The 26,426-nt window shown below is 42.9% G+C and overlaps 1 protein-coding gene across 2 annotated transcripts in view; it reads left to right on the plus strand.

The window, feature by feature from the left end:
* The window catches only part of COPS2 (COP9 signalosome subunit 2), a 29,352-nt gene that overhangs the window by 218 nt on the left and 2,708 nt on the right, over positions 1 to 26,426 (plus strand). The window contains exons 2-12 of one of the 2 annotated variants that reach the window (XM_015427920.1): positions 14,242 to 14,355; positions 15,144 to 15,221; positions 16,172 to 16,297; positions 19,303 to 19,413; positions 19,502 to 19,579; positions 21,331 to 21,505; positions 22,517 to 22,695; positions 22,785 to 22,837; positions 23,667 to 23,764; positions 24,392 to 24,474; positions 25,121 to 25,179. In XM_015427920.1, the coding sequence (XP_015283406.1) occupies positions 14,242 to 14,355; positions 15,144 to 15,221; positions 16,172 to 16,297; positions 19,303 to 19,413; positions 19,502 to 19,579; positions 21,331 to 21,505; positions 22,517 to 22,695; positions 22,785 to 22,837; positions 23,667 to 23,764; positions 24,392 to 24,474; positions 25,121 to 25,179 (1,154 nt within the window). The remainder of the gene's footprint in view (positions 1 to 14,241; positions 14,356 to 15,143; positions 15,222 to 16,171; positions 16,298 to 19,302; positions 19,414 to 19,501; positions 19,580 to 21,330; positions 21,506 to 22,516; positions 22,696 to 22,784; positions 22,838 to 23,666; positions 23,765 to 24,391; positions 24,475 to 25,120; positions 25,180 to 26,426) is intronic. The other variant, XM_015427921.1, reaches the window with a different exon arrangement.

Below are 26,426 nucleotides of genomic sequence, written 5' to 3' on the forward strand. Positions count from 1 at the left end.
GGGTTGTCTGGAGTGACAGGACGAGGCTGCCTGTTACAAGGGACGGGGGTGGGAAGTGGGACAAGGTTTGGGAGGGGGAAGGGTTTGAGGGTGACACCTCTCACCCTCTTCTCTCTCCCCCCCCCCAACAGACACACACACTCTCTTATGCCTGCTTAAGTAGGCCCCTGCCTTGGCCCAAGAAGTGTAGGGCCTTGCTGAATAAGTGAGACTTTGGGATCAGGGAGCTTGTGAGATTCTGACTACCGTTATTATTTTTTCAAGCCTTTTTTTTTGGGGGGGGGGGAATCAGCCTCTTGATTTTTTAAAAATTGCCATGGTGTTTAGCTTCCTTTGCCTGGGTCAGTTTAGGGGTGAGAGCAAGGTAGAAATATCGGGGGAGTTGGACACGAAACCTGCAGGATCCCCCCCCCTTCCCAGTGGAAAAAAGATACATTAAACAGTTTGTAAAACTAATATTTGATTCTGATAAGGCTTTTTGCCTTCTTTTTTGTGTGTATACTTTATGTTATGTGCATTGTGTATTGTGTGCACATGGGACTGTGCTTCCTATAAGGGTTTTATACCCACACACAGCAAAAGTAAAGGAAAATGTTTGCATTTAGATCATAAATCAATACTTTTGTATGTTTGGGAGGAATGTTCCCGCCATGAGGGAGCAGTCCTCATTTCATAGAGACAGCTGTGGTGTTCAGAACCAGAGCAGGAGGGGTGTATAATGCGTATCAAGTGAAAACTAGTATTTTTAAAAAATTGGGACAGGATATGTTGTCTAATGACTTACTGTAGCATTTCTGCCAATGTGGTAATGTATTTAGAGAGCCTAGAACTGGGGGAGAGAGAAGAGTACTGTGTTTGCCGCCTGAGCTTGAAAGAAGTATGGGATAAAAGTGCAATGGATAAATGTATGATCTATGCCAATGAAAGCGGAGTTACTTCTTTTTTAAAAAATCAAATAGTTTATATCTGTGCAGTTTTATCTTTCTAGATGATGGTAGAAACTGTCTGTAGGTGGGAACCTGAAACACGCTTGGGAGTAACCCCACTGAATTAGATGGGGATTACTTCCATGTCAACATGCCTAGGATCATATTGTACCAAGAAATAAATTCAAATTTGGTTGGTCATGCTTTTGTCTCTTGCAGCAAAATGACAAAGACATTTATTAACACAGGGGTGCTTATGCTTCAGTACATCTGTTAGCCTTCAAGGTGCCACAAGCTTTAATTCTTTTTTTTTCCCCTTACACCTTAATGTGTACAAAGACAGGCATTGTTTTGTTTCTGTACCTTCCTAATGTTTGTTGATCATTTCATTGCAAGCTGATACTGGGCTTTTAGGGCCTGCTACAAAGAAACCATAAGCACAGACTTATGTTGAAGCACTTGTTTATTGATCTGAGAACAGCTTATATTGGAACATTGGAAAAAAGATACCATGAGTCAAGTATAATATCCTGATGCAAGCTCTGCCAAAGGTATAGCGCTGAGTGCATTTTTGGGAGGGCCCACAGCTCAGTAGTAGTACATATGCTTTCCACTCACAGCATCCCAGGTTTAACCTCTGGCAACTCCCATGAAAAAAGTGCTTTGGTTGAAGGCAGTTTATTTTGTCAGCTGGCAATATTTTTTTCAGTAGTACACTTACATCATTCTAATGCTTAAAAATATTGTTGTGGCTGTTTTTCAAACTATTTTATATATATTACATTGATTGTAGGGTCAAGCCTGAACAACTGTATTTTGGTAGCATGTAGAAGAGCCTGGGATCGGAATCTAGGAACTATGAGAATGTCATCCTGTTACTGCAAAAACAGCATCCCTGGCTCAAAAGATATCTAGCTTTCCTTTTCGGCCCTGGCACCGACCTAGGGGAGCTCTCTGCCTAAAGACATCTGTGCCCTGTGGGACTTAATGCAGTTCCGCAGGCCCTGTAAGACAGAGATGTTCCGCCAGGCCAATGGTTGAGAGAGGCAACGGTTTGTCATGGAGCCTGGCCTCCTCCCCTCCTCCTCCTCCCCCTCCCCCTCATGGGGAAAGGGTATTTAAACGCCATCTGGATTAGTCTGCAATTTGTTATTGTTTTTAACTGTTTTAACTTGGTTATAGCTGACTAACATATGTATTTATTGAATTGCTGTTCACCACCCTGAGCCCTGTACAGGGGAGGGCAGTCTATAAGTCAAATAAATAATCACATGTCTGGTAAAAGGTAAATAACTGCAACTTCATGACTGGCTACAGTAAAACTTTTTGGCTTACATAGTCTTGCTACTTATCAGGTGCCTGTTGACTCTAAAACTTAACACTTGCTTGGCTCTCTGAAATGCTTTTGTAGCTTTATTCTTTTATTGCAAAAGTTCACAAAAATGTCACCAAAATGTTAATGGTGATCTGCACAGAGGCTGTGTTTGAGAAAACAAACCTTACATCTACAATAAAAGAAACTGCTATTGCTGTGGATCTATTTGGATGGGGCAAAATGAACAATTTGTACTGGGTGTAGTAAAATTGTGAAAAGAGAAATCTGGCCACAGTAGGTTGTTGTTGGTGGTTTCACTCCCCTTTTTCCACAACCAGATTGCTCTGTTCCAGGAGCCTCACCTGAGTTGCTGTGCCTCATGCTGGAGAGACAGCAAGAACTGTACAGAGGAGGAAGCAAAGAGGGCACAAGGGGCTTACAGAGAGAGGCCTCACAATGCTGCTGGCTGGCTCAGAGTAGGCTCCTGCTGTGGGAAGCTGGAGCACCCTTTGCTTCCCTCCCTGTCTCTTTCTGTCCCTGGGACGAAGCATTGTAGGCTTGGCCATCTTGCTCTCAGCTGAGCTGTGAGCATTGTGCTAGGAAGCGCACAAAAATGCAACGGAAGTAAAGGCCATACAGGTTCAGCAATGGTGGGAAGAGGTGTGCTTGGTGAGGTGGTGCACAGGGTACATAGGACTCAGTGGTTAAATGGAAACTTCAGATGCAGAGGCAGTATGACTCTGGAAAACAGTTATTTTTCCCCACGCCCTGCTTCAAAGCTTGCAGAGGTATCTGCTTGGCCCATATTGGAAACAGAATGCTGGACTGTCGTCTGATTTTAAAATAAAAGCAGTTCTAGCATTCTTACAAAACTAGCTGGGAGGATCTAACCTCCTGGTCTGTTTTATCATTCTGGCAGTTTGTTCTTGCATAAAATTGCGCTACCCTGGTTGTTCAAGTCATATTGGTTTAAAAACAAAATAGAGGGCAGTAGAAAGCTCCTCCTAACTTGCCACAAAGATGGTGACGATATCTTTCAAAGAGATAGCAATATAAGTCAAGTAGAAGTAGCAGCAGGAAGAACTTTTCATTCCCCCAACACAGCTGCGGGGGGACCTGTATAAAAGGAAGCAAGAGGCATATCAAAACCAGCGGTTGGATGTGGGTGCTGTTTCCTCCATACAGTTGGATTTTGCTGTGATGCTTTAGTCAATGAATGACCATAAACCAATTTCAGCATGTGTATTTTTATTGTGTTTAGGCATCACACTCAATTGTCAGCTAGCTGCCATGCTTTCTTTGTTTTCTTTCATCCCTGACTTTTGCACAGCTGCACATGCTTGCTTTGCTTAGCTACCGTGGGTAACATAAGGGAGGCGCTCTTTCCCCCATGCAAACTGGTTCAGCCAGACAGCATGATCAGTATAACCTTGAAGGGAAGGGAGGGCTTGGATACCACTACGGGTGTGAATATTTCTGCTCTCAAGAGATTGGGGTGAGTCTCCCGTTCATGATGCAATATCCCACCGGGAGAATTCCCCCGTGCGCGCTTGATTTCATTTGCTTAGCTAGATGCAGCATCAGAGTATATGTATGGAGCTCCTTGCACTAATCGTTATTCTTGACAATGTACCTGTACCACTTGGCAACAGACCACTATTCCAATAAAACATAGCCTTTTCAGGAGAGTGTGTTTGAACCTGCTTGCTGTTGACCCTGACAGAATTGTCAGGAATCCCTTTTCATTCATCGGCCCGAGTCTCTCCTAACCGGGATGAGCTGTTCCAGTGGTACTGGGGTGCCTACCATGGTACCCACTACGGTGCCGACAACAGTGCCCACGATGGTACCCACAACAACAGCACCCGTCCTCCCCCCGATGACTACGGGTACGAGAGTGCCAGTGACGACGGCCCCGCTGATGACTGCGAGCCGTGGAGGGCCGGTGTCTACTGATGGAGGAGCCACCCCTCGGCCAGCGGTGTCGTTTCTCCCAGTGCATTTGGGGAAGGGAGTAACCTACCGCCGCAAGGATTGGGATTGGGGCCGCCATGTGGGGGACTCCACGCAGAGTGCTTGGTTGTTGCCGGGGAGTCAGAGTTGGGACAGTGTGTATGACCCCCGGCTGATCTCGGGGAGCTTTGGGGTGACCCCGAGCAGACCCATAACATTCCCATCGAGGTCTTCGTTAAGCCCGGGAAGGGACGTAGCTGGATGGCCTGGAACTGGACTGCCGCACAATAATGCGGGACATGGGGCAACTGCTCCAGACCTTATTGAGGATGGTGGCCCAGGCTGTGCAGACCCAACTGGCCGCTCAATGGGGGCCCCCGGTAATCCCTCCCCTTGGCCCGCCGATCCCTCGGCCGCCACCGCCACCTCCTCCTCCACTGCCTCTCCCCCGATTCCACCGCCGCTGCCAGCACCACCACCGCCTCCCCCCCCCCAGTTCTGCTACCCACTGTCCCGGTGACTCCGCCAGCCATGCCGCGACCCAAGGATTTACCGGATGCTACCTTTGATAGCGATCCAGAAAACCTCTCTTCCTTTATTGTGCGGGTGATGAAGTTTGTGGAATGGTGGGCTCAGTTGTTCCCAGACGAGGAGCAACAAGTGGACTTTATCGCTTCCCGCTTGCGGGGGGTGGCAACAAGCTGGTGTGTGAGTCTCCACAACTTGGATGCGGTGGAGCTGGGGAGCGTAGATGCATTTACGTGGGCACTGAGAGCCCGATTCGAGGACCACACCGCGCCCGAGAAGGCGGAAGCGTTCCTCCGCACATTTAAGCAAGGCAAATTAACAGTGAGAGAATACTCGAAGGAATTTCAATGGCAAGCCGCCAAAATTCGTGACTGCTCCGACCTGGTACTAGCTCAGCAGTACCGGTTGGGAATGAATACTGAAATCCGAAATACCATCATGAGTTCCAGGGACCCAAGAACCTTGCTGGCCTGGCTGCAGGAGGCGGAGTATGCCGAAAGCAGACTGCGCACTATATGTTTGGACAACGCAGTAGTGGCGGGAAGGGCGCCAGCAATACCCTACCCCAAGGTGAAACAAGCCCCTCCGAAAGTCTTGGTCCGAGAGCAACGGATGAAACAGGTGTTGTGTTGGAAATGTGGGGATCGGGGCCAGTTCGCAGCCAACTGCCCTGTGGGGGAGGCTACAGGGTTGGTGGGGAGAGAAGGTGACAAGCACCGAGTCGACATACCCTCTAGGAAGGGGACGGCAAAAGTCAGAACCCCCTGTGCTCTGCAAGCCGAGGTGGAAGTGCTTGAGCCAGGATCAAGCGAGGAGGAGGAGATGGAACCAGCGGGAAAAGGCCAGGTCCTGCTGTAAGTGGCACAGTGCAGCAGGACCCATCCACAGAGGTGCCAAAAGTGGTGAGCAGCTATCTACCCCCTTTTTTGTGATTGTTACAATCATGAACCCTGCCATGGAAACGCACATTAGGGTCCAGGACCTCAGTGACTCGGGATGTGGGCGGGATCTGATCAACCCCTCCTTAGTTTCGGGACTGGAGGCGGCCGTGGTTAGACTGGTCAAGCCCTTAATTTTTACCCAAATGGATGGGTCCTTGATTAAAGAGCCCTGTACATTCGAGACTGTGCCTTTGCGTATGGGGGCTGGCGATCATTGGGAAGATCAAACTTTTGTAGTGTCACCCGGTTTCCCTTGGTGTTTGGAAACACTTGGCTCCCTGGACGTGATCCATATATTATGGGGCAACAGGGTGATAAGGTTCATCTCCCCTAAGTGTTGACACCATTTGTGGGACTCGAAGTGGGGAGTAGCTCCTGATAGCGAACCAGCTTGCGTGTGTTTAGCTACGGAGGAACTCGCCAAAATCCCGAGGGAGTATAGAGACTTAATACGGGTGTTTGAAGAGGAAGAAGCTGATGGGCTCCCACCCCACCACAACTCTGACTGCGCGATCAAGTTATTACCAGGGCATAAAATACCGATGGGGAAGCTCTATACTATGAGCCCCGGTGAGAAAAAAGAGTTACAGAAGTTTATAGATAAAAATTTGGCCAGGGGATTCATCCGGCCAGCTGCTTCCCCGTTTTCAGCCCCCGTCCTCTTCCGGAAAAAGAAAGATGGGGGCTTAAGACTGTGTACTGACTATTGTGGATTGAATGCAGTCTCTTCCACAAATGCCTACCCTATGCCGTTGATCAAAGATCTCTTGGCTGAAGCTGCTAAGGGGAAAATCTTTTCTAAACTTGATTTGTGAGATGCTTATTTCCATGTGCGCATACGGGAGGGGGATGAATACAAGACAGCTTTCAACACCCCCCTAGGCCAGTTCGAGTACTTGGTGATGTCATTCGGCCGCCAGGGCGGTCCGGGAGTTTTTATGAACCTAATAAATGAAGTGTTGCACAAGCACCTGTTCAAAGGGGTCCTGGTCTACTTGGACGACATTTTATTGTACTCCCCCAATAAAGCCTCTCATGTGCAGTTGGTGAGAGAGGTGCTACAGATGTTACATAAGCACAAACTATTTGCCAAACTATCAAAATACAAGTTCCGTAAGACTGAAATTGACTTTCTCGGCTATCACATCTCTCAAAGGGGGATAGAGATGGACCCAGGGAAGGTGAAAGACGTGCTAGGGTGGGAGGCTCCCAAAACTCGCCGGCAGCTTCAGAGTTTCTTCGGTTTCGCTAATTTCCATAGACATTTCCTGCCAAACTTTGCCTAAGTGAGTCTGCCCCTGACCAACTTATTGAAAATCAAAGGAAAGGGGCCAGCTGCTACTAAGCCCGGGGGAAGACTGGAGTGGATTCCCGAGTGCCAAAAAGCGTTCAATCAATTAAAGGCTCTGTTTACAACAGAACCAGTGTTGGCGCATCCAGATGAAACGAAAAAAATTGTGGTCCAAGTGGATGTGTTGGATGTCGCTATGTGTAGTGCGATCTTGCAAGAAGCTGCAGAGGCAACCCCTGGCGTATGTATCCTGCAAATTTAATGACACAGAAAGAAATTGGTTGGTATGGGATAAGGAAGCAGGAGTAATCCGACTGGCACGCTCCACGTGGAGGCACTGGTTGGAGGGGGCACGAGTACCGTTTGAGGTTTGGACTCATCATAAAAACCTCAAACTGCTCCGCACCCCTCGCAACTTGAACGCCAAGCAGCTTTGGTGGGCTGATTTTTTTCTCAAAGTTTCAGTTCACGTTGCATCATTTCCCAGGCAAATCAAACTCCCTGGCTGATGCTTTGTCCCACCTCCTGCAACACGATACCCAAATGGAGGTGGTACTAGACTCCATGTTTACGCCTTCCCAATTAGGTGGAGCCGTGACGACACAATGGCAAGCAATGGAAAACTTCCCCCTTTCACCTCCCGCGGGGGGCTGGGAAGCCAAATTTGCCTCCGCCCTCTCAAAATCTGACGTGGAGGAAGTGAGGGCGGCAGGGGACTTGGAACAATGGGACAATGGCTGCTGGTATAAAGAAAAAAAACTGTTTGTTCCAAAACTGTTGCGGGGGACGTGTTAGCAGCTGTTCATGGATCTAAGCCAGCCGGCCATTTGGGCTTTGTAAAATCTCTGCATCTTTTACAGCGCCAATTTTGGTGGCCGCACATGTGCAAAGATTTATCACTGTATGTGCACTCATGTCAAATCTGCATTACGTGTAAGCCTCGACTGGGAAAGCCCCCAGGGCTCTTGAAGCTGCTGCCAACTCCCAGTAGACCACGGGAGGTGATTTCTATGGATTTTATCACTGACGTATCTCCTAGCAAGTCTATGACTGTAATTTGGGTAGTCGTGGACCTGTTTTCCAAACAGGTGCATTTCATCCCATTTCCCAGTTTGCCAACTGTCTGGTCGTTAGCGAAAGCTTTCTTCCAACATGTATTTAGACTTCACACGTTGCCAAACAAGATAATCATGGATCGCGGATCCCAATTTGTTTCAAAGTTTTTTGGGGAACTAATGGACCTTATGGGGGTGGAACGGGCCCTATGCAGTGCTTACCACCCAGAGACTGACTACCAGACGGAACGGGTGAATCAAACCTAGAGCAATATTTGCGCTGCTTCACTAACTTTCAACAAGACAATTGGGTTGACTTGCTGCCCTTGGCTGAATTCTGTTACAATAACGCTTATCATTCATCCATGGGTGTTTCGCCTTTTAAGGCTGCACTGGGCTATGACAGCCCCCTGGTCCCCTTCTTGGCCACGGCACCAAGAAAAGGGGGTGACGCAGTGGATTGGTGTGAAACGCTAAGAGACTCATGGCCAGGAATCTGCGAGACACTGGAAGCTGCCAAGGCAGCTTACAAACACCAGGCTGACAAGAAATGGGTGGAGGGTTGGGTGTTGCAGCCTGGAGACTCTGTGTATGTGTCCACCAAGAATTTGAGACTCTCGTAATCCTCTCGGGAATTGGTGTGAAAGTACATTGGGCCTTTTAAAGGGCTCAGACTGATCAATGATGTGACTGTAGAATTAGATTTGTCAGCTGCACATGCTTGCTTTGCTTAGCTACCGTGGGTAACATAAGGGAGGCGCTCTTTCCCCCATGCAAACTGGTTCAGCCAGACAGCATGATCAGTATAACCTTGAAGGGAAGGGAGGGCTTGGATACCACTACGGGTGTGAATATTTCTGCTCTCAAGAGATTGGGGTGAGTCTCCCGTTCATGATGTAATATCCCACCGGGAGAATTCCCCCGCGCGCACTTGATTTCATTTGCTTAGCTGGATGCAGCATCAGAGTATATGTATGGAGCTCCTTGCACTAATCGTTATTCTTGACAATGTACCTGTACCACTTGGCAACAGACCACTATTCCAATAAAACATAGCCTTTTCAGGAGAGTGTGTTTGGACCTGCTTGCTGTTGACCCTGACATTGATTCAGTGGGGAGGGGCTGTGGCTCAGTGATAGAGCATCTACTTTGCATGCAGAAGGTCCCAGCTTCAATCCCCAGCATCTCTAGTTAAAAGGACCAGGTGTGCCAGAGACCCTGGAAAGCCATGACAAATCTGAGTAAACAGCACTGACTTTGATGGACCAGTGATCTGATTCAGTATGAGGCTGTATGATGTCTGCATGTGAAATTCTATAGAGGCAAGACTAGAGATGTAAAATTTCTGGAAATTTAAAAACCATTAAATACATGCAATACTTGTTGTCCTGTCAAACCTAAACTAATTTTACTGCTTTAACAACAGACACTTCATAGATCACTTACTTAGCATATAAAATTGCAGTTTTTGAAATATTTACAGAATTTAAAAGTGATAAATGGTTTAGTTTTCTGCAAGCAAAACTGCAAATATACCTAGTGCTTAAGAGAAAAACTGCAAGCTGGTATACCCTATGCTAGTGTAGTACATATACCTTAATTTTTGGTCAGAAAAAAGGATAACAATAGTGGTCAGTTTGGTGTAGTGGTTAAGTGTCTGGACTCTTTAATGTGGGATTCCCCACTCCTCCACTTGCACCTGCTGATGTGACCTTGGGTCAGTCACAAGCTCTGGCACAGCTGTCCTTGAAAAAGCGCAGTTTGTGTCAGAGTTCTCTCAGCCCCACCCACCTCACAGGGTGTCTGTTGTGGGGAGGGGAAGGGAAAGGAGTTTGTAAGCCGCTCTGAGACTCCAAGTGAAGGGCGGGGTATAAATCCAATCTCTTCTTCTTCTTCTTCTTCAATAATAGTATCTGCACAGCTAGATGTAGTTCCAGCCAGATACTGTCTTCTTCCCTCTTTAGCTAGAGCTCAGTTCTCATCAGTGAGACTTTCAGAGTTTTCTGCTGAGACTTTGGTGCTGTTTCTGCCCCACGTCCTTCTGATATTTTTTTCCTCCAGCAAGGTAAGGGCAATACGCTACCTGATACCCAGTCTATGGGTATATGTGTCATAGTGTGAGGAAGAGGGGAAAAGGTCAACCACAAGAGACTTGTCAGGTCGAAAGGGACCCAGAAGCCCTGTGTCCTGCCCTGCATATGCTGCCCTCATGAAGATCAGGTATTCTTCTGGGTGCAGAAATACATCTTGTATTTAAGAGTTGTATATGTCTGCAACAAGTCCACCTTGTCTTTAAAAGTGTTTAATTCATTCTAAGTGAGAAAGTATTTCATAGGAATTTTCCACCAGTAAAACTGGGGGGAAAGGCCACCCGGGGCGGGGGGGGGGAGTGCCCTGGTTTCCCCCCAGTTTTTTTCCAGTTTTGTTCTGGGCCTTCACATCTCTAGGCAAGACTTGAATAAGTTAGCAACATGTTTAAGTTGACTGATGCTGCTTATCTGTACCAAAGTAAATCTGCTGCTGTCCTTTGACAGGGGGTGTGAGGAGTTTTCCTTCAAACCTCTTTTTACTAAGAGCAATTGGAATTTGAAATAATAGCTGAAACATCAAGTAACATGTGTCTCCTCTCCCCATGAGGAAGAATTTGCCTAGAAATAGCTTTGCTTCCCTCAGATCAGTGAGTGTTTTTTGCGCTAAACTGCATTATAGTGACTTTTCAAAGAAAGCTGTACAAAGCTTGAGCCAGTCTTGCATATATAAATATCAAAAGCAATAATTGGGAAAGCTCCAAAACAAACTGACTTGTGCTGACTTAAGTGAAAGTTTTAAAGGGTTCCCATAAAGGGGGTGAGTTGCGGGATAGCAGGAAAGTAAACTTTTATATGTAGCCATGATTAAGAATGGTGGCTCAATTTCTTCCTCAGATAAGAGATATTGCTTAGGTGAGCTTTATGCTTTATTTAACCCATATGCTTGGGTTGTTCCCCAGAGTAGCTTCATCTTCCATCTCTCTCTTTTCTGCAGTACTTCTGAAATCTTTTCAGTCTTGTCCCCAACCTAAGTGAAGGGAAAAGTATGTGTACCTGCTCACATTCATCCCTCTCTTGCTTTGTTGTCCACACACACACACTCACACTCAAGACAGAATTTAGATTATAAGCTCTTTGGAACATGGATTTGTGTCTTACTTTGTGTTCCTTTTCAGTGTGTCATGGGCAGAGAAGGCTCTATATTAATAACCACCAAAATGCTTATATAATATTAAGGGTCTGTTTGGGAACACCACTGGTATCGGCAGGGGGAGGTTAAACCTGCTCCCTTCCTAATGTCTTTAGACACTCAGAATCATGCCTTTTCATATTTATACAGCCATTCTCCTTGATCTATGTTTCTACAGCCTGCGCCTCTTGGTCACAATAGAACATGACAGAATACTGGGTACTGGCTATAGATAATACATTTGGCTAAGCAACTTAGCTAGAGTCCCTTGTACACTGAAGAATGATGTAGAGCAGGGGTGGCCAAACTGCGGCTTTGGAGCCACATGCGGCTCTTTCACACATATTGTGTGGCTCCCAGCAGGGTGGCTGGGGAAGCGAAGGGGAGGCATGCCTCCCTGATTGGTCTTCCCTTCCCCAGCTAGTGTTCCCCTCCCTGGGTAGGCTTGAGGTGGGGGGGAGCAGAGAAAGAAAGCAAACTTTAAATGCATTCTCAAAGCCCCCCCTCCCTGCCAGCTGGCTTGGAGAACTTTTGAAAACCCTCCCCCGGGCAAGACCAGCCAGGGGGGGGGGGGGGGCTTGGAGGATGCATTTAAAGTTAAAGTTGCTTTCTTTCCACCTCTCCCTTCCCCCATCTATTTGCTTTCTTTGTTTCTCTCTCTCTCTCCATCTCTTTCATTCTTTCCACCTTTCTCTCGCTCTCTCTTGTAGACAAATAAATATAATTAGCAAACAAATAAAATTGGACAAATAAATACCATTATCAGTATCTGTTTTTATCCCATTGAATGTTAATTAAAAGCAAATTTGCATATTTTTCAATGAAACGTGTGTGTAATATTTGTTCATGCCTTGCAGCTCTCAAACCTCTGACGTTTATTCTATGTAGCTCTTATGTTAAGCAAGTTTGGCCACCCCTGATGTAGAGTGATGCTTCTGCTAGGGGTGCCGTTAAGCCCATTTGGACCCACTTCTGAGGGTTATGTCTCTAATGTAAAATAGCAGGACTTTTCTTATTGCTTGTCTTTCAGTGTTTGTAACTGAATCATAATTGTCTAGAGCTTCATGAAGACTTCAACCCTGTGCAACTCTAATACTGCCAATCTCTTGGCCATGGTTAATTAGGGTCTCCAAACTTTGGCTAACATTAACCAAGGTTAGCTGTGGTAGAGATGCAATGTCTAGAAGGGAAAGGAGAAGAGGTTGTAAATGGGAGGGGGTGTTCGCGGTCCACTTTCGTTCGGTCATCGCTGATGAACAGATCAGTAGAATTGTGTTCTGTTGAGCCTTCACCTCTCCAATAAATTGAGTGGTGTTCAGGATAAAATGAAATGAAAGATATGTAAACGATAGTCAATAAAAAGTGTTGGGCTTCGGATCTTTCAGAATGTATTATGTTTGGAGACAATAGGACAAGGATACCACTTAAACTAAAAAGGTAAAGGTTCCCTTGCTCGAAAGCCAGTCGAATCCGACTCTAGGGTTGCGGTGCTCATCTCCGTTTCAAAGCCGAAGAGCCAGCGCTGTCCAAAGACATTTCCGTGGTCATGTGGCCGGCATGACTAAACACCAAGGCGCACGGAACGCTGTTACCTTCCCACCAAAGTGGTACCTATTTATCTACTTGCAATGTCTTGCTTTCGAACTGCTAGGTTGGCAGGAGCTGGAACTAGAGATGGGAGCTCACTCCATCATGCGGCACCCAGGTCTCGAACTGCTGAACTACTGACCTTCCACAGCCTACAGTTCAGCATCTTAACCACTTGAGCCACCGCAGCTCCTACCACTTAAACTAGAGGGGGATTTATGCTCTTTTCTCCCCCCCCCCATAACACAACAATATATCAGTTAATGTGTAATCCACCTTGAGCGTCAGAGAGAAAGGCGGGCTGTAACATAAATAAATTAATGTTACCATTATACACATATGTGTATTTGATTATTGGAGTGAATTCTTATGTATCAGGCTGAAAGTTTCTGGGTCAGTTAGGCTGTACCTTCATGAGCTCTTAACTTGGTGTTGGTAACCCCTTCATTTCGGGGGGGTACGCGGGGGAACGCAGTTCCCCCGGGTGAGGTGCAGGGGGGGGCACATGACGAAGCCCCGCCCCCTGCTTCCGGCCACCCTGCTTCCAGCCCTCATTCAGCCAGGAGGAGGCAGGAGAAGAGGGAGGGTAAGTTGCTTCCTCCCCGCCTCTCCCCACCCCTGCCTGCCTGGGGCCAGGGAGGGCCTTGGCGGGGCTTCCTCGCACTCCCGCTGGCCTTGCAGGTCCACCGCCGGGCCCCTGATGTCAGGGGGTGTGGCATATGCTAATGAGTTATGCTAATGAGTTCCCCTAGCTCTTTTTCTACGAAATGACCCCTGCAACAAACCCTCCATTTTTGTTTATGTGATAATGAAAGTATAGCTTAGTGACTGTCCTCTGGAAGAAGCAAGGCTGTTACTCAGAGAGAGAGAGAGAGATTCTTGTTAATATGAACAGGATTTCTGAAATGTGATGGTAACAAAAAGAATGTATTTCAGTAATCAAGCAAAGCTATAAACATGGCACCGCTAAACTTGTTTGTGTTTTTACTGTGCATAAGTAACTTCCAGTGCACAGTCACTGATCTGAAGAAACTGAAATCTCTCTCTTTCTGGCACCTATCACTTAACCGTTTTTCATACTGCAAGCAAAATGACTGTCAGCAAGACTGGTGAGTGGTGGTCTTGTATATCAACAGCAAAGATCATGTAGCATTTTTAAAACAACAACATCAAGCTTAGGTTTGCTGTGTGTCAATAGGCTGTGGCCCAAGGTTGCATCTCAAAGCTACACATAGGAGCTTAGTCTGAGAGTTGGGGGGTGAGAGAATGATTTAAATGTGAAGTTAATTTTGGTCTGGTTTTAGATAACATATAAACTTGGTGGGTTCCCTCCACCCTCCATTTTATCTAGTAGTTATCAACAAACTGTTTTACTACTTCGATCCTTCAATCTGACATGTATTTCTCCACCCATCATAAAATACAGGAATATTCTGAAGACAGTAACTCCGAACCGAATGTAGATTTGGAGAATCAGTACTACAACTCCAAAGCGCTAAAGGAGGATGACCCCAAAGCTGCGCTGAGCAGCTTTCAGAAGGTTCTAAACTTTCACTTTTCTTGATGCATGTTTTCCATTTAAAATGTTCTAATTTTATTGTGCTCATGCTACCAGAACATTGGTTGGTTAAGAGAGTAGGGTGTGTTAGGTTTGCAACAAGTATGAGTGTTCTCTCTGATCAATGAATTATTGTGGTTTTGGTTTTTGATCTTCTTTGGGAAATGTTTCAGAGGTATTACTGTATTTAGTTGGCTCCAATAGGTTGCATGACATTTTGTGAACAACCTTGCCAAATATTAATAATGCTCCTAATACATTTGCTGGTCATATGAATTTTAAGTTTTTAAAAGCACACAGCTCAATGTTAGCCAAAACAGAAGATTTACAGAAAGGGGAAAGTAGTACATTTGGTTTCTTTTTGCAATGTCATTTGGGTTTTAAATATTGAAGAATAGTTTTGTTTCATAATATAATCTAGATTGTTTTGCTTCAGAATTTTTGAATTGGTGACTTTGCAGAAACAATTTAAAAGTTAGATTTGACAGGATCTTAGCATTTTTGTGACAAAGTAATGTGACAAGTTCTAGAAGCATCTGTTTATTGAATGTGTTTGTGTAAGATCCATAATACATTTTATGGACTGAAAGAGTTGTTCGTGGAAAGGCTTTGACCATCAGCAAATTAGATCATCCAGGGTATCTGTTGGAATGAAACCATCGCAAAACCATTTTCAGGCTCCCTTGATATGTTATTTAATGTTCTGCAGCATAGCTTTTTGGACACATTAAGATGTAGAAAAGCAATTCTTTTGCATTCTCTGATTTTAGGTTTTGGAGCTTGAGGGTGAAAAGGGAGAATGGGGATTTAAAGCACTGAAACAGATGATAAAAATAAATTTCAAACTGGTAAGATACTTTACTGTGTTTATCCTTGCTAATTTTTTTTAATTTGCTGATATGTAAACCCATAGGTAAATCCCAAGCATACCTTGGCTTCTCAAATGCTGTCTAATGTCAGTTCTTTGCACAGTTACCTCCATTCTGAGTGCACTGGAATAAGTGAATCAAGACTGGAGTAACTGCATACAGCTGCACCGTAAATTGTTATTTTTACAAAGATACAATGTAATTAGAGCCCTAAAATGAAGCAAAAGCACTTGCATCAATGCATCAGTGCATGTGAGAGGTTTCCAAAAAGCCACTTATTGTTCTTAGAAAAGGGCTCATGTATAAAAGAAGATGATGCTTCCTGTAGCTTTGAGCTGTAATGGCACCAGAACTGATACAGCCAGACCATTGTGGCAGGAAAAAATGCAGCTTTATAGCTGAAGGTCCAGTTTTGCATGTTGTTCCCAAGCCACCTAGGAGGCTGTTAATTAAAATAATTTGCAATTAAAGACACCCAGTTAATGCTAAGCATTTGAAGATAACTGTTAGGAAAATATGTTTATGTGTCAGCAGAATCATGCTTTTAAGTGCTGTCTGGAAAATACCACCTGTCTTATACATGTTGATATAATGCTTGTACATAGAGCATGTTTTCAACTTCTATAAGTACCAAATATAGGGACTAAGGTAAATTGTACCACCAGTCTCTACAGCAAAAGAGAATATTTATATGCTATAAAGTCATGCCCTTCTATAAACTTTTCTAATTCTCAAAAGGAAGCCAACTTAGATTTAACATAACATGAACAATATACATTTATTAATGCAGTTTTAACATGTTGCATACTGCAGCAAAACATTCACCTTTTGAGGAATTGTTTTTGAATGTCACTGATTAGACTCAACTCCCACTTTGAAATGCTTCATTGTTATAAATTATAAACACTTGTTATTTTTTCTGCCGACAGACTAACTTTCCTGAAATGATGAACAGATATAAACAATTATTGACCTATATACGGAGTGCAGTTACAAGGAATTATTCTGAAAAGTCCATCAATTCTATTCTCGATTATATCTCCACTTCCAAGCAGGTTAGATTATCCTTCTTTTAAAGTGTTCCCCCCCCCCCGAAAAAAATGGGGTGGCCCAAATGGTTTATATACAGATATGTCTTTGATGATAATTGTTATGTTAATATATGGCATTCAGGGAGTAATCTTCCATTGATCAGGCTGCTTTAGAAAATATAGATACACTCGAGAAGTGTTCGTCTCGTCCTGTTCCTGTGCTGTGCATCTTGTTGGCACCTGTTGGAAACAAGAATTAAATAACATCATGAAAAGTTGAATTTTCTACTGAACATCTTTTGTATATTTCAGTGAACTTTAGCAGCAATCTTTTTGTATTCATTGCTTTAGAAAATAGCCAGCCTTACAAAATTCATGTCCTCAGCAAAACAAACCAGAAGAGCATTGTGGGATTTATGATCTATGACTGCAAATGCAGAGGGGGAAACTTGCTTTTCAGTCTTCATGAAATAAGCTTTAATATGTGGAAATCCACAGTGGCTGGAATTCACATGTGGAGTTGGCATCCACACATCACTAGATACTGCACTGTTGTTGCAGTATAGCAATTATCTCTTCTGAGTTGTATCTCTTCTGAACTAAGCCTCAAGATAAGGGAGAAAATCTGAGATTTTAAATAATTATTTCAGCCGGTTTTGATCCTGTAATTGCACTCAGCAAAGTATTTACATTCCAGTGTAACATTTACTACAGTAAATATGTACTCTTTAAAAACGCTTTTTACAATTAGTTCTGAGATTTTGGGTTTTTAATTCAAATTTTTAATTTATCCTGCCTACCACACTATGATTATTTGCGTTGAAGTTAGTGGTTTTCATAGTACTGTTTGGAGATTCTGATCATTTGCAGGGTTGTGAAATCCCTACAATGCCAGAATCCAATTTTGTGATGTTATATTTTCCTAGTATTTTGTATCATTCATCCCACAAGGATTAAACTAATCATCCAATTAATCCAGCATCCTGTAGCCACCCAGAAGGCCCCAAAGCCAAAGCCTCTACCTGTTGGTGCTTCCCGCCCAGCTGGCATTCCATTTCGCTGTCAGGGCTATAGCCACTGATGGAGCTGTCCTCCGTGTATTTGCCTTTACAAGGCATCTAAACTAGCAGCCATTAGTATGCATTCAGGCAGTGAGCTCCACGAATTAACTGTGAATTTATGTGAAGAAACATGCCCCTTTTGTATGACCTGCATTTATTGTCCATCAACTTCAGTGGGTGCCCCTGAATTACTGTATTTTAGGGGAAGGGGGGGGATTATCTCTGCTCCCTCTTCCTTCACACTATGCATAATTGTAGGTTCCCTTCCCAGACACCTAGGCTTTCCATACTGGTTGCTGTTTTATATACCTTTTCCAGTTCTATAATATCATTTTTGAGATGTGGCAACCTGAATCCTGTACAGTATTCTAACTGTGGCTGCATCAAAGATCAATGCAATGGCATTATGATACCAGCTGTTTTATTTTCAGTCAGTTTGGTGTGGTTAGGACCGTGGACTCTAATCTGAGAGAACCATGTTTGATTCCCCACTCCTCCACCTGCAGCTGCTGGTGTGACCTTGGGTCAGCCATGGCTCTCTCAGAGCAGTTCTCTCACAAGCAGTCCTCGAAAGAGCTCTCTCAGCCCCACTTACCTCCCAGGGTGTCTGTTGTGAGGAGGGGAAGAAAAAGGAGATTGTAAACTGCTCTGAGACTCCAGGTAGTGAAGGGCGGGGTATAAATCCAATCTCTTCTTTTTCTTCCTGTTCCTGGTAATCTATAGCACATAATTTGACTTTGGCATTGCTGCCACACGCAGAGCAGCCATTTTACATTTGAGCAATTCATTCCAATCCCAAGGTCACTTTGGGATATGCGGCTGTCTTTGGGATTTGAGGTTATCTGCCTCCACTTTGGTGTATCTCCCACTAGACTGTTTTATGGTGGGTACCATAAATCCTTGGACTGGCTGTAGGAAGCTTTCTGTGTAATCTTTTTAAGTTAGGCTAACAATGTGAAATTTGTAAGCTCTGTAAATGTTGTTTTAACTTTGTTTCCATTGCAGGATTGTAGATAATTATGTATTTCTTATAATAACAGGATGGGAAGGGAATGCTCTGGGACAGTTTTAGTACTACTGACTTCCTTTGCAAGTGGCTTTCTTTGGTTCTTGCCCCAGTGATTGATAATCTAATAGTGTTTTTAGAACTGTAATGTTGAAATGCTGGGTTTTTTTTAAAGATTAAGTACAATTGACATCTGTGTTTACCAGATTTTAAAATTGGGATTGCTTCTAAAACGTTGATTGTATGGGTTCTTTAGAACCACCAGTGATGAATGTCTGACATTTTCTGAGGGTCAGGAAGATCCACATCCCCTTATCCCCTGCAAACTCACTCAAGACAGATAGAAATAAGTGACAGGCATGGCGCTAAGAGCCATAGACTTTTAAGGCCACTGTTTTGACTGTTGCAATGTAGTCTGGGCAGTTTGAATAGCCACAAATATGAGAGGAGCTATGGGAAATTTCACATCAGATCCTGGACTGGAGAGGAAAGTGGGCAGTACCATCTCCCTTGGTTTTTTGCTAGGTCTGGTGTATAATCTCAAATAAGGCAATTAATTGGGATCCTTCTTGAACAGCAGAATACAATTGTTGAGGGGCAGAAGGAGAGGAGAATATGCAACAGCTTCTCTTAGAGGATAGCTGGACCCTACGTAGTTGAGAGGCGGTCTGTGGGGAGAGTACAGCATTATTCCCAAGAGGAATTATCTAGGGCATGTCTTGTTCTGGAACAGGATTCCTCGTCTGCTTGGGGAAATGGGTTTAAAATCAAATTGGTCTTGATTTATTATTTGCTAATGTGTTTTTGTATGACGATAATAACATACGACTTAATGCATATGTTATAATGTATAGATAGTCCTTGTTGATTTTCTTCATCTAAAGTATTAAGTTCAAACTTTGCACCGTTGAGTATGTTCATGACTATATTAACAGGCACAAATTTGCTGTTTACAATTATAGAATTCTGATTTTTTATGTCAGATGGATTTGCTTCAGGAATTTTATGAGACAACGCTTGAAGCTCTGAAAGATGCTAAGAATGATAGGTTGTGGTTTAAGACAAACACAAAGGTAATGTGGGCTATTTTGGGTCAGTAATTTTTGCTGCACTTGGGTTTTGGTATTCTAACATATATAAAAATGATCCTGTTCTTTACAGCTTGGCAAACTGTATTTAGAACGAGAAGAGTATGGGAAGTTGCAGAAAATCTTACGCCAGCTCCATCAGTCATGCCAGGTAATGTGTGCCCTGCCTTCCCCTTACTAAATTGTTCTTGTTCAGAAATTTCATCCCCCTGGCTCTTGTACGTGGGGTGCAGCCCCATGTGGCTTTTTTCAAGTCGAGGAAACTGCTTGCGATATCTGTTAGCCACGTTTCAGTGGAAGTGGTCAGGATACATGCCTTGGCACACTTATTCAACCCTTCCACAGTGTTAATTTATAACTTCTGTTATATTTAATAGTTATATTTATGTTATTGCCTGCCTTTCTCACTGGGGCTCACTGGGATTACACAGAGTGAGTCAGGACAATCAATAATATCAATAATAATAATAATAATAACAACGACGACGATGATGATAATAATAATAATATACTTTATTGTCATTGTACATAGTACAACGAAATTAAAGGTGCAATCATTTCGGTGATCTACAACCATACTCATATACACTCACACAACCATTCACAACCATCCCATAACTCCCTTAAGGTTCACATTGCAACTTAAACCACCAATGTCACCCAAATTCCAATTTCATACAGCATTTAAGGCAATAATAGCTCTCGAATAAAAACTAGATGGGACATTCAACAAGATGGGACATTCAGAAAACAGTGAAATAGGACTTGGTGTTGCAGATCCAACCAGTTAATCTGTTACTCTCTGTATTCATAGTAATCAAATACAGTTTTGGTACCTAGCAAGATATCCAGATATCTACCTGAGGAACTATTCAAATTGCTATCCCCATGCAGCAAAGGTTTCACAAAGTATTCTGTAACAGGAGAGCTTGGCAGGCATAGTGGTATTGCAGTTTACAAGGCCTTACCTTTGGTGCTGTAGAATTTTCTGCAGAAATGGAACTTCGTACAAATAATCTTTTTGAAGACGTTTGCATCTGTGGAGTCTCATATGAATGCACATGAAGCTGCCTTAAACAGACCTTTAGGCCATCAAGGTCAATATTGACTACTCTGACTGACAGCGGGCCTCAAGGGTCTTCCACACCACCTACTACCTAATCCTTTTACTGGAGAAGCCCGGAATTGAACCTGAGGCCTGCTCCATGCCAAAGAGATGCTCTACCGTTGAGCCACAGCCCCTCAGATTGGTCTGTAGTGATTACGCTGTGCCAAGGCTGTTTCTGATATGTAACCTGCTCCTTGGGTTGTCCTTGAAGACTGTCCAAACACTGAATCCAGTGCAAACTTGCAGTGGTGCCAACCTCTTGATAAGATGCTCATCTGAACTAGCTGCTTACATATTTCTGGGCCATACAACTGTGATGGTTATGCCATGTAAAGGCATTCCCAGATATTTTATGAAGGTTCTTAGTACAGTCTGGAGCAAACTACTCTTACTATTTTAAATATATATTAATTGGCCATAGATTCAGTGTATCTTAGTATAGTTAAATTTTTAAAAATTTTCAGCCCAAGGTACACTATTTACAGTAGAAATTACACTGTTTGGCAGAACAGTGGAAGACTAAATGCTGTTATTTCATCTGTTATTTATTACATCTGTGCTGAACTACTGCATAAGCCGTGCTTACTCTTTCTGGCTACTTAGTGGACTTTTCCCTCCTAAATAATGTTTGAAGTATCAAAATGTCTTGAGCCAGGCCTGACTAATGGCTTGCAGTGAATGCAAAATACTTTTGATGGTTCAAGATTTAACAATGTTCATTAATGGTGCATAGAGAAGACTGTAATTTTTCCTAGCCCAGATTTTACATTATACATGTTCTTTCTTTTCCGTAGACCGATGATGGGGAAGATGACCTTAAAAAAGGCACCCAGCTATTGGAAATATATGCGTTGGAAATTCAAATGTATACAGCACAGAAAAATAACAAAAAACTTAAAGCACTATATGAACAATCGTTGCACATCAAGTCTGCTATCCCTCATCCGCTAATCATGGGGGTCATCAGAGGCAAGTGGTGTTAAAGTGTCTAGATCTGGCCACTGCAAGTGTTGTGGTGGTAGGTGGGTTAGCTCATCCACATGTCCCATGCTGACAGCTGTCGCATTGGCTGCTTTAGTCAGTTATTTAATTATGGAGGCACATTCTTCATCCCTGTAGCATGCTGGAGTTTGTATGATTCAGGTTAGAGAGTGAAAGTGTCCATGGCAAGGGGGTATTGGTTCTTTACGGGGGGTATAACTCTGTCAAACTGGATATTAATGGCTGTTAAATACTTCTGCATTGTCTGGGTTTTATATTTGTTGTTAATGCATAAAGACAGCTACATTTTACATCTTGCCATTTTTAATCAGCATTTATTGATTTGGGATTCCTTGGATATCCCTCGTAATGTAGCAATAGGAAATAACCTATTATTATAAGTCATAATAGGAAATGTTTTCATATCCATTAAAAAAGAAGATAGGTATACCTCGTAATGTAGCAATAGGAAATAACCTGTTTTCATATCCATTAAAAAAGAAGATAGAATAGAGACTAACATATTTTGTTTTCTAACTGTGTTGGATCAAAACTTACGGAAAAAAATATATTCCACAGACATAAGAATCCTATAATTCCACATTTTTTCCTCATTTGGCAGAACTCCATCTGAACAAATGTATTTATAGAGACTCTGCTCCAACGTAGCAATAAAATGATTGCTCTGGGGAGGCAGTGGTGACTTATTTAAAAAATGAGGTGGATACAATAAAATGAACAGTTTTAAAACCAGTGCAATTATAAACCAAGTTAAACCCTTCTAAATTCATTGAAAGTGATGGATTTAGAAAGGTATAATTCTGTTTAGGGTTGCACTGTTGAAACACTTTTTGTCAGTATTGTTGGCAAATAAAAGATCACTTCTAGTGGTTTGGCCTGTCTCTGTTCCAAAACACCATAGCATGGTAAATGGGCCATTTTAATCTGTAGTGGCAAAGCCAAATCAATAGCATTTACCTTTACTTGTTTTTCTTCCAGAATGTGGTGGTAAAATGCACCTAAGAGAAGGTGAATTTGAAAAGGCACACACTGATTTCTTTGAAGCATTCAAGAACTATGATGAATCAGGGAGTCCTAGAAGAACGACTTGCTTAAAATATTTGGTCTTAGCAAACATGCTGATGAAGTCTGGAATAAATCCATTTGACTCTCAGGAGGTAACATGTGTTGTTTCCTTTCCATATTATTAGCATAAACATTTTAGCTAGTAACTAAATGTGCTTATTGTAGTTTCTGTCCTGTTTAGGCAAAACCATACAAAAATGATCCAGAGATTCTAGCAATGACAAATTTAGTAAGGTAAGAGTCTCTTTTCCCTAAGAGGCAGAGCTAGAAGCATGTTGTACATAAATTATAGTGATTTGTTCAGTTCTTAAAATTATTCTTAAAGGCAGCCCAAACATTTGAATAGCTGTTTGAACATAAGATTTGTATTCCTTGTGAATGATATCAGGAATCCATCACCAAATGATCTATAACTTTATACAGAAATATGTGTTTTTCGGTTAGTCGGATATTGTATTGTTGGTTTTACCAATGTATAACCCTGTGTAAATGGTTATCCTAGTGTACCAACCATCTGAATTGTCCAAATGTTGTAGATGCATCCCTGCACACACAGGCATATGCACAGACACCCGTGCTCATTCCATCTTTGTCTCCAAGCAGACAAATAAGGCTGTGGATATCAAAATCCTTGCAAGTCACTAAATCATTCAGTATCCAAAGAACTGTGGATAGTTCTGCACCTCAGTGGCGCTCTGGGATTGCATTTTTTGAGCAATAATCTCTCCATGCTGCTTGGCATACCTTTTAAAAACAAAAGCAACTTTCAAAAACAGTTAGTGATCTGGTAGATGGGTCTACTGTTCCAAGGGTGTAGGGTAGTCAGATCCGATCAAGTGGCCACAAGCCCTTGATCATGCGTGAAAGTACCTCTTTGAACCCCAGCAGCTGTTTCCTTTAAAAAAAACAAAACAGTATGCTAAATTTCTTTGGATCCTAAGAGAATGAAATACTTTATATAGATATTAAATGTGCTTATCTCTGAGTACAAGAAACCAAATTATGGTGTCTGCTTTATTTTCCAATTGACAAAAATTGTAATTTGGAGCTCTCTGTCTTGAAGTGCCTACCAGAATAACGACATCACTGAATTTGAGAAGATTCTGAAGACAAATCACAGTAACATCATGGATGATCCCTTCATAAGGGAGCACATTGAAGGTACAGCTTTGAAGTTCTTGTGACCTCAGCATCTCCCATCCACATCATCTTTTTTTAATGCTTTCTTCAGTATTGGCAGAATTATAAAAATGTAACCCATGCCCTGTGTTAGTGCTGGTTTTTGTTGTTGTTGTTGTTTTGGAATGTGCAGGGTGGTGGTGGGAGCAGCTGGAGGTGTGACCAGATTACTTACTTTGGAGCTGTGTGGGACAGTAGGGGGAGCTGTGGGAAGGCCTCAAGGGCAGCCCCACAAGTGCTGATTCTGCCATTTACAATTACAGTTGGCATGCAGTCGAACATATAGCACTAAATTAGTCCAGAGTCCTCCTTGCTCAATACCTTGTATCCTTACTAGCAATCTCTAGTATCCTTAGTCAGCGTTTTTGTTTAAATGATCGTTGAGGTCCTAGGCATCCTTGGAAAGCTCATCTCTGCAGTGGACGACACAGATTTGCAGCTTATTTTATCAGCTACAAGAACTGGTGGAGGGGAACAACTAATCACATTATACAAGCATTTAATGCACATAGGGGAGTACAGTGCAGTGAAACTTGGAACTAAGCATTTGGCTTATTTCATATTTAATGGTTATTCATATGATGACTTCCTGCTTTTCTTTTATTTCAGAACTTTTGCGAAACATCCGAACACAAGTGCTTATAAAATTAATTAAGCCTTACACAAGAATACATATTCCTTTTATTTCTAAGGTACTTATAATACTGCCTCCAGAGAGTTTAATTTCACACAATTTCCCAAAAGCATGTATCTTCTTCTTGATATGATACGATAACACCGCATATTATGAGACTCCATTCTGGGAAGACCTGTGTGAACTTTGTGTTAATGGTTTTTGAAAGTGAAGCAAGACTTTCATTATATAGTGTATTTTAATGAAGATGTTTAATAATTGCTGGCAATAGCCAAGTGATTTTGTTTATGGGCAAGGTCTGTACAGAGGGATTCTGTTTAAATTTTAATGGGTTTGACTGTACTTAAGTACTTAGGTGATCTATGGATCTGTTGCAGAGAGGGCTGTGTGTGCGTTGCAATAATGGAGTGAAAAGGGACAGTATGTGGTATTGGTTGCATAATGCAACTTCCTAACAAAAAGCAGCTTTCTGGCTACAAAGATGTGCTTAAACTGTACTTGAAAATCTGCATCCTTGAAATGTGCTTGAAACGTATATTTTATTTTTATTTATTTTATTTTTTCGATTTATAGGACGCTGAGTGAATCACAATTATATGATTTATGTTATGATCTTACAAGATTGGTATTGGTACTAATAAGAAAGTGACCAACTTGACTACCAATGTCACACGGACATTTACTATCTGTTTTTTCTTCCTTAGGAGTTAAACATAGATGTAGCTGATGTGGAAAGCTTACTTGTACAGTGTATACTGGATAAGTGAGTATTTGTTGTCTTCTTTTGCAGAGCCCTGGATAAAGGATTTATTTATAGCACAGGGGAAGTAAACAGTAAATGTCTGAAAATGCTGTTATCCTTAAGTATGTTTATTGACGCTAGGTGAGTCGCAGTTATATGATTTAGGTGGTGATGAGCTCAGAGACAGTAAGATGGGCATCCTCAAAGAACTTTCTTTAGCTCAGGCTCCCTGATGCGCAAAGAAAACGTATGTTCATTAGTTGGTATTTAATAACTGGAAGCATAAAAATAGGAAGTTTTTCCTCCAGTCCACTTGAAGAAGGAAATCCTTACAGTTTCCACCAGTTTTATTCCAACATTGTAATATATGCCAAATACCAGTGAATTCCTTAGCTCCGATTCAAGGGGCATAGCTCCAAAATCACTCTACTAGTGTCTGCCAAAAGTCAGTGAAAACTTGGAGCTGTTCTAGAGCTGGACCACCCATGCAGTGGAGTGAAGAAGTTAACCACAGGTGATACCATTAAATGACACCCAGTTTTAAATTATTTAATGTGTTGGGGCTTTTTTACTGCGATGGGGGGAGGCACCTTTGGACTTTCCTGACCTGGGAGCCAAACTTCATTGGGCTGCAGTTACTTCCTATTTGGCCACAATACAAAATTTCAGTTCAACTTCATTTAGTTTTATTTAAATCGAGCATTGTTTCTGAAACCCTTAGCCCTGAAGCAGGTCCTTTACAACCTCAGATGCTCTTAGCGATTATTCTCCTGAAGCAGTTAATACATTGTAAGAAGGGGGTGTGTGGTGGTGATGGACAGTGCCGTAAAGTCACAGCCAACTTAGGGTGGCCCTGTAGGGTTTTCAGGGCAAGAGACGTTCAGAGGTGGTTTGCCACTGCCTGCCTCTGGGTCACGAGTCAACCCTGGTATTTTTGGAGGTCTCCCATCCAAGTACTAGGCAGGTCACCCCTGCTTAGCTTCTGCAGTCTGACGAGATTGGGGTGCACCACCATAAAATACTGTATCTCTCTTTAATAAGAGTCCCTCTCTCTGCAAAGTGTATTGCAACTACATGAGTGCGATTTTTCATCTTCATTAGTTTTAGACTGTCCACGATTGACTTCTAGTTTGAACCCAGGCCTTCACCAACTGAGAAATTCAGTTCTGAGCCCAAGCAGGCTCTTCACTGTCGGCTTCAATTGTCTCTTCTACCTCTGTATCAACTGTGGCCTGGTACTGACATAACAGCACCCTAACCATGGTTGA

This window comes from Gekko japonicus, unplaced genomic scaffold, assembly GCF_001447785.1.
Source record: "Gekko japonicus isolate JY-2015 unplaced genomic scaffold, Gekko_japonicus_V1.1 scaffold772, whole genome shotgun sequence".
NCBI lineage: Eukaryota > Metazoa > Chordata > Lepidosauria > Squamata > Gekkonidae > Gekko > Gekko japonicus.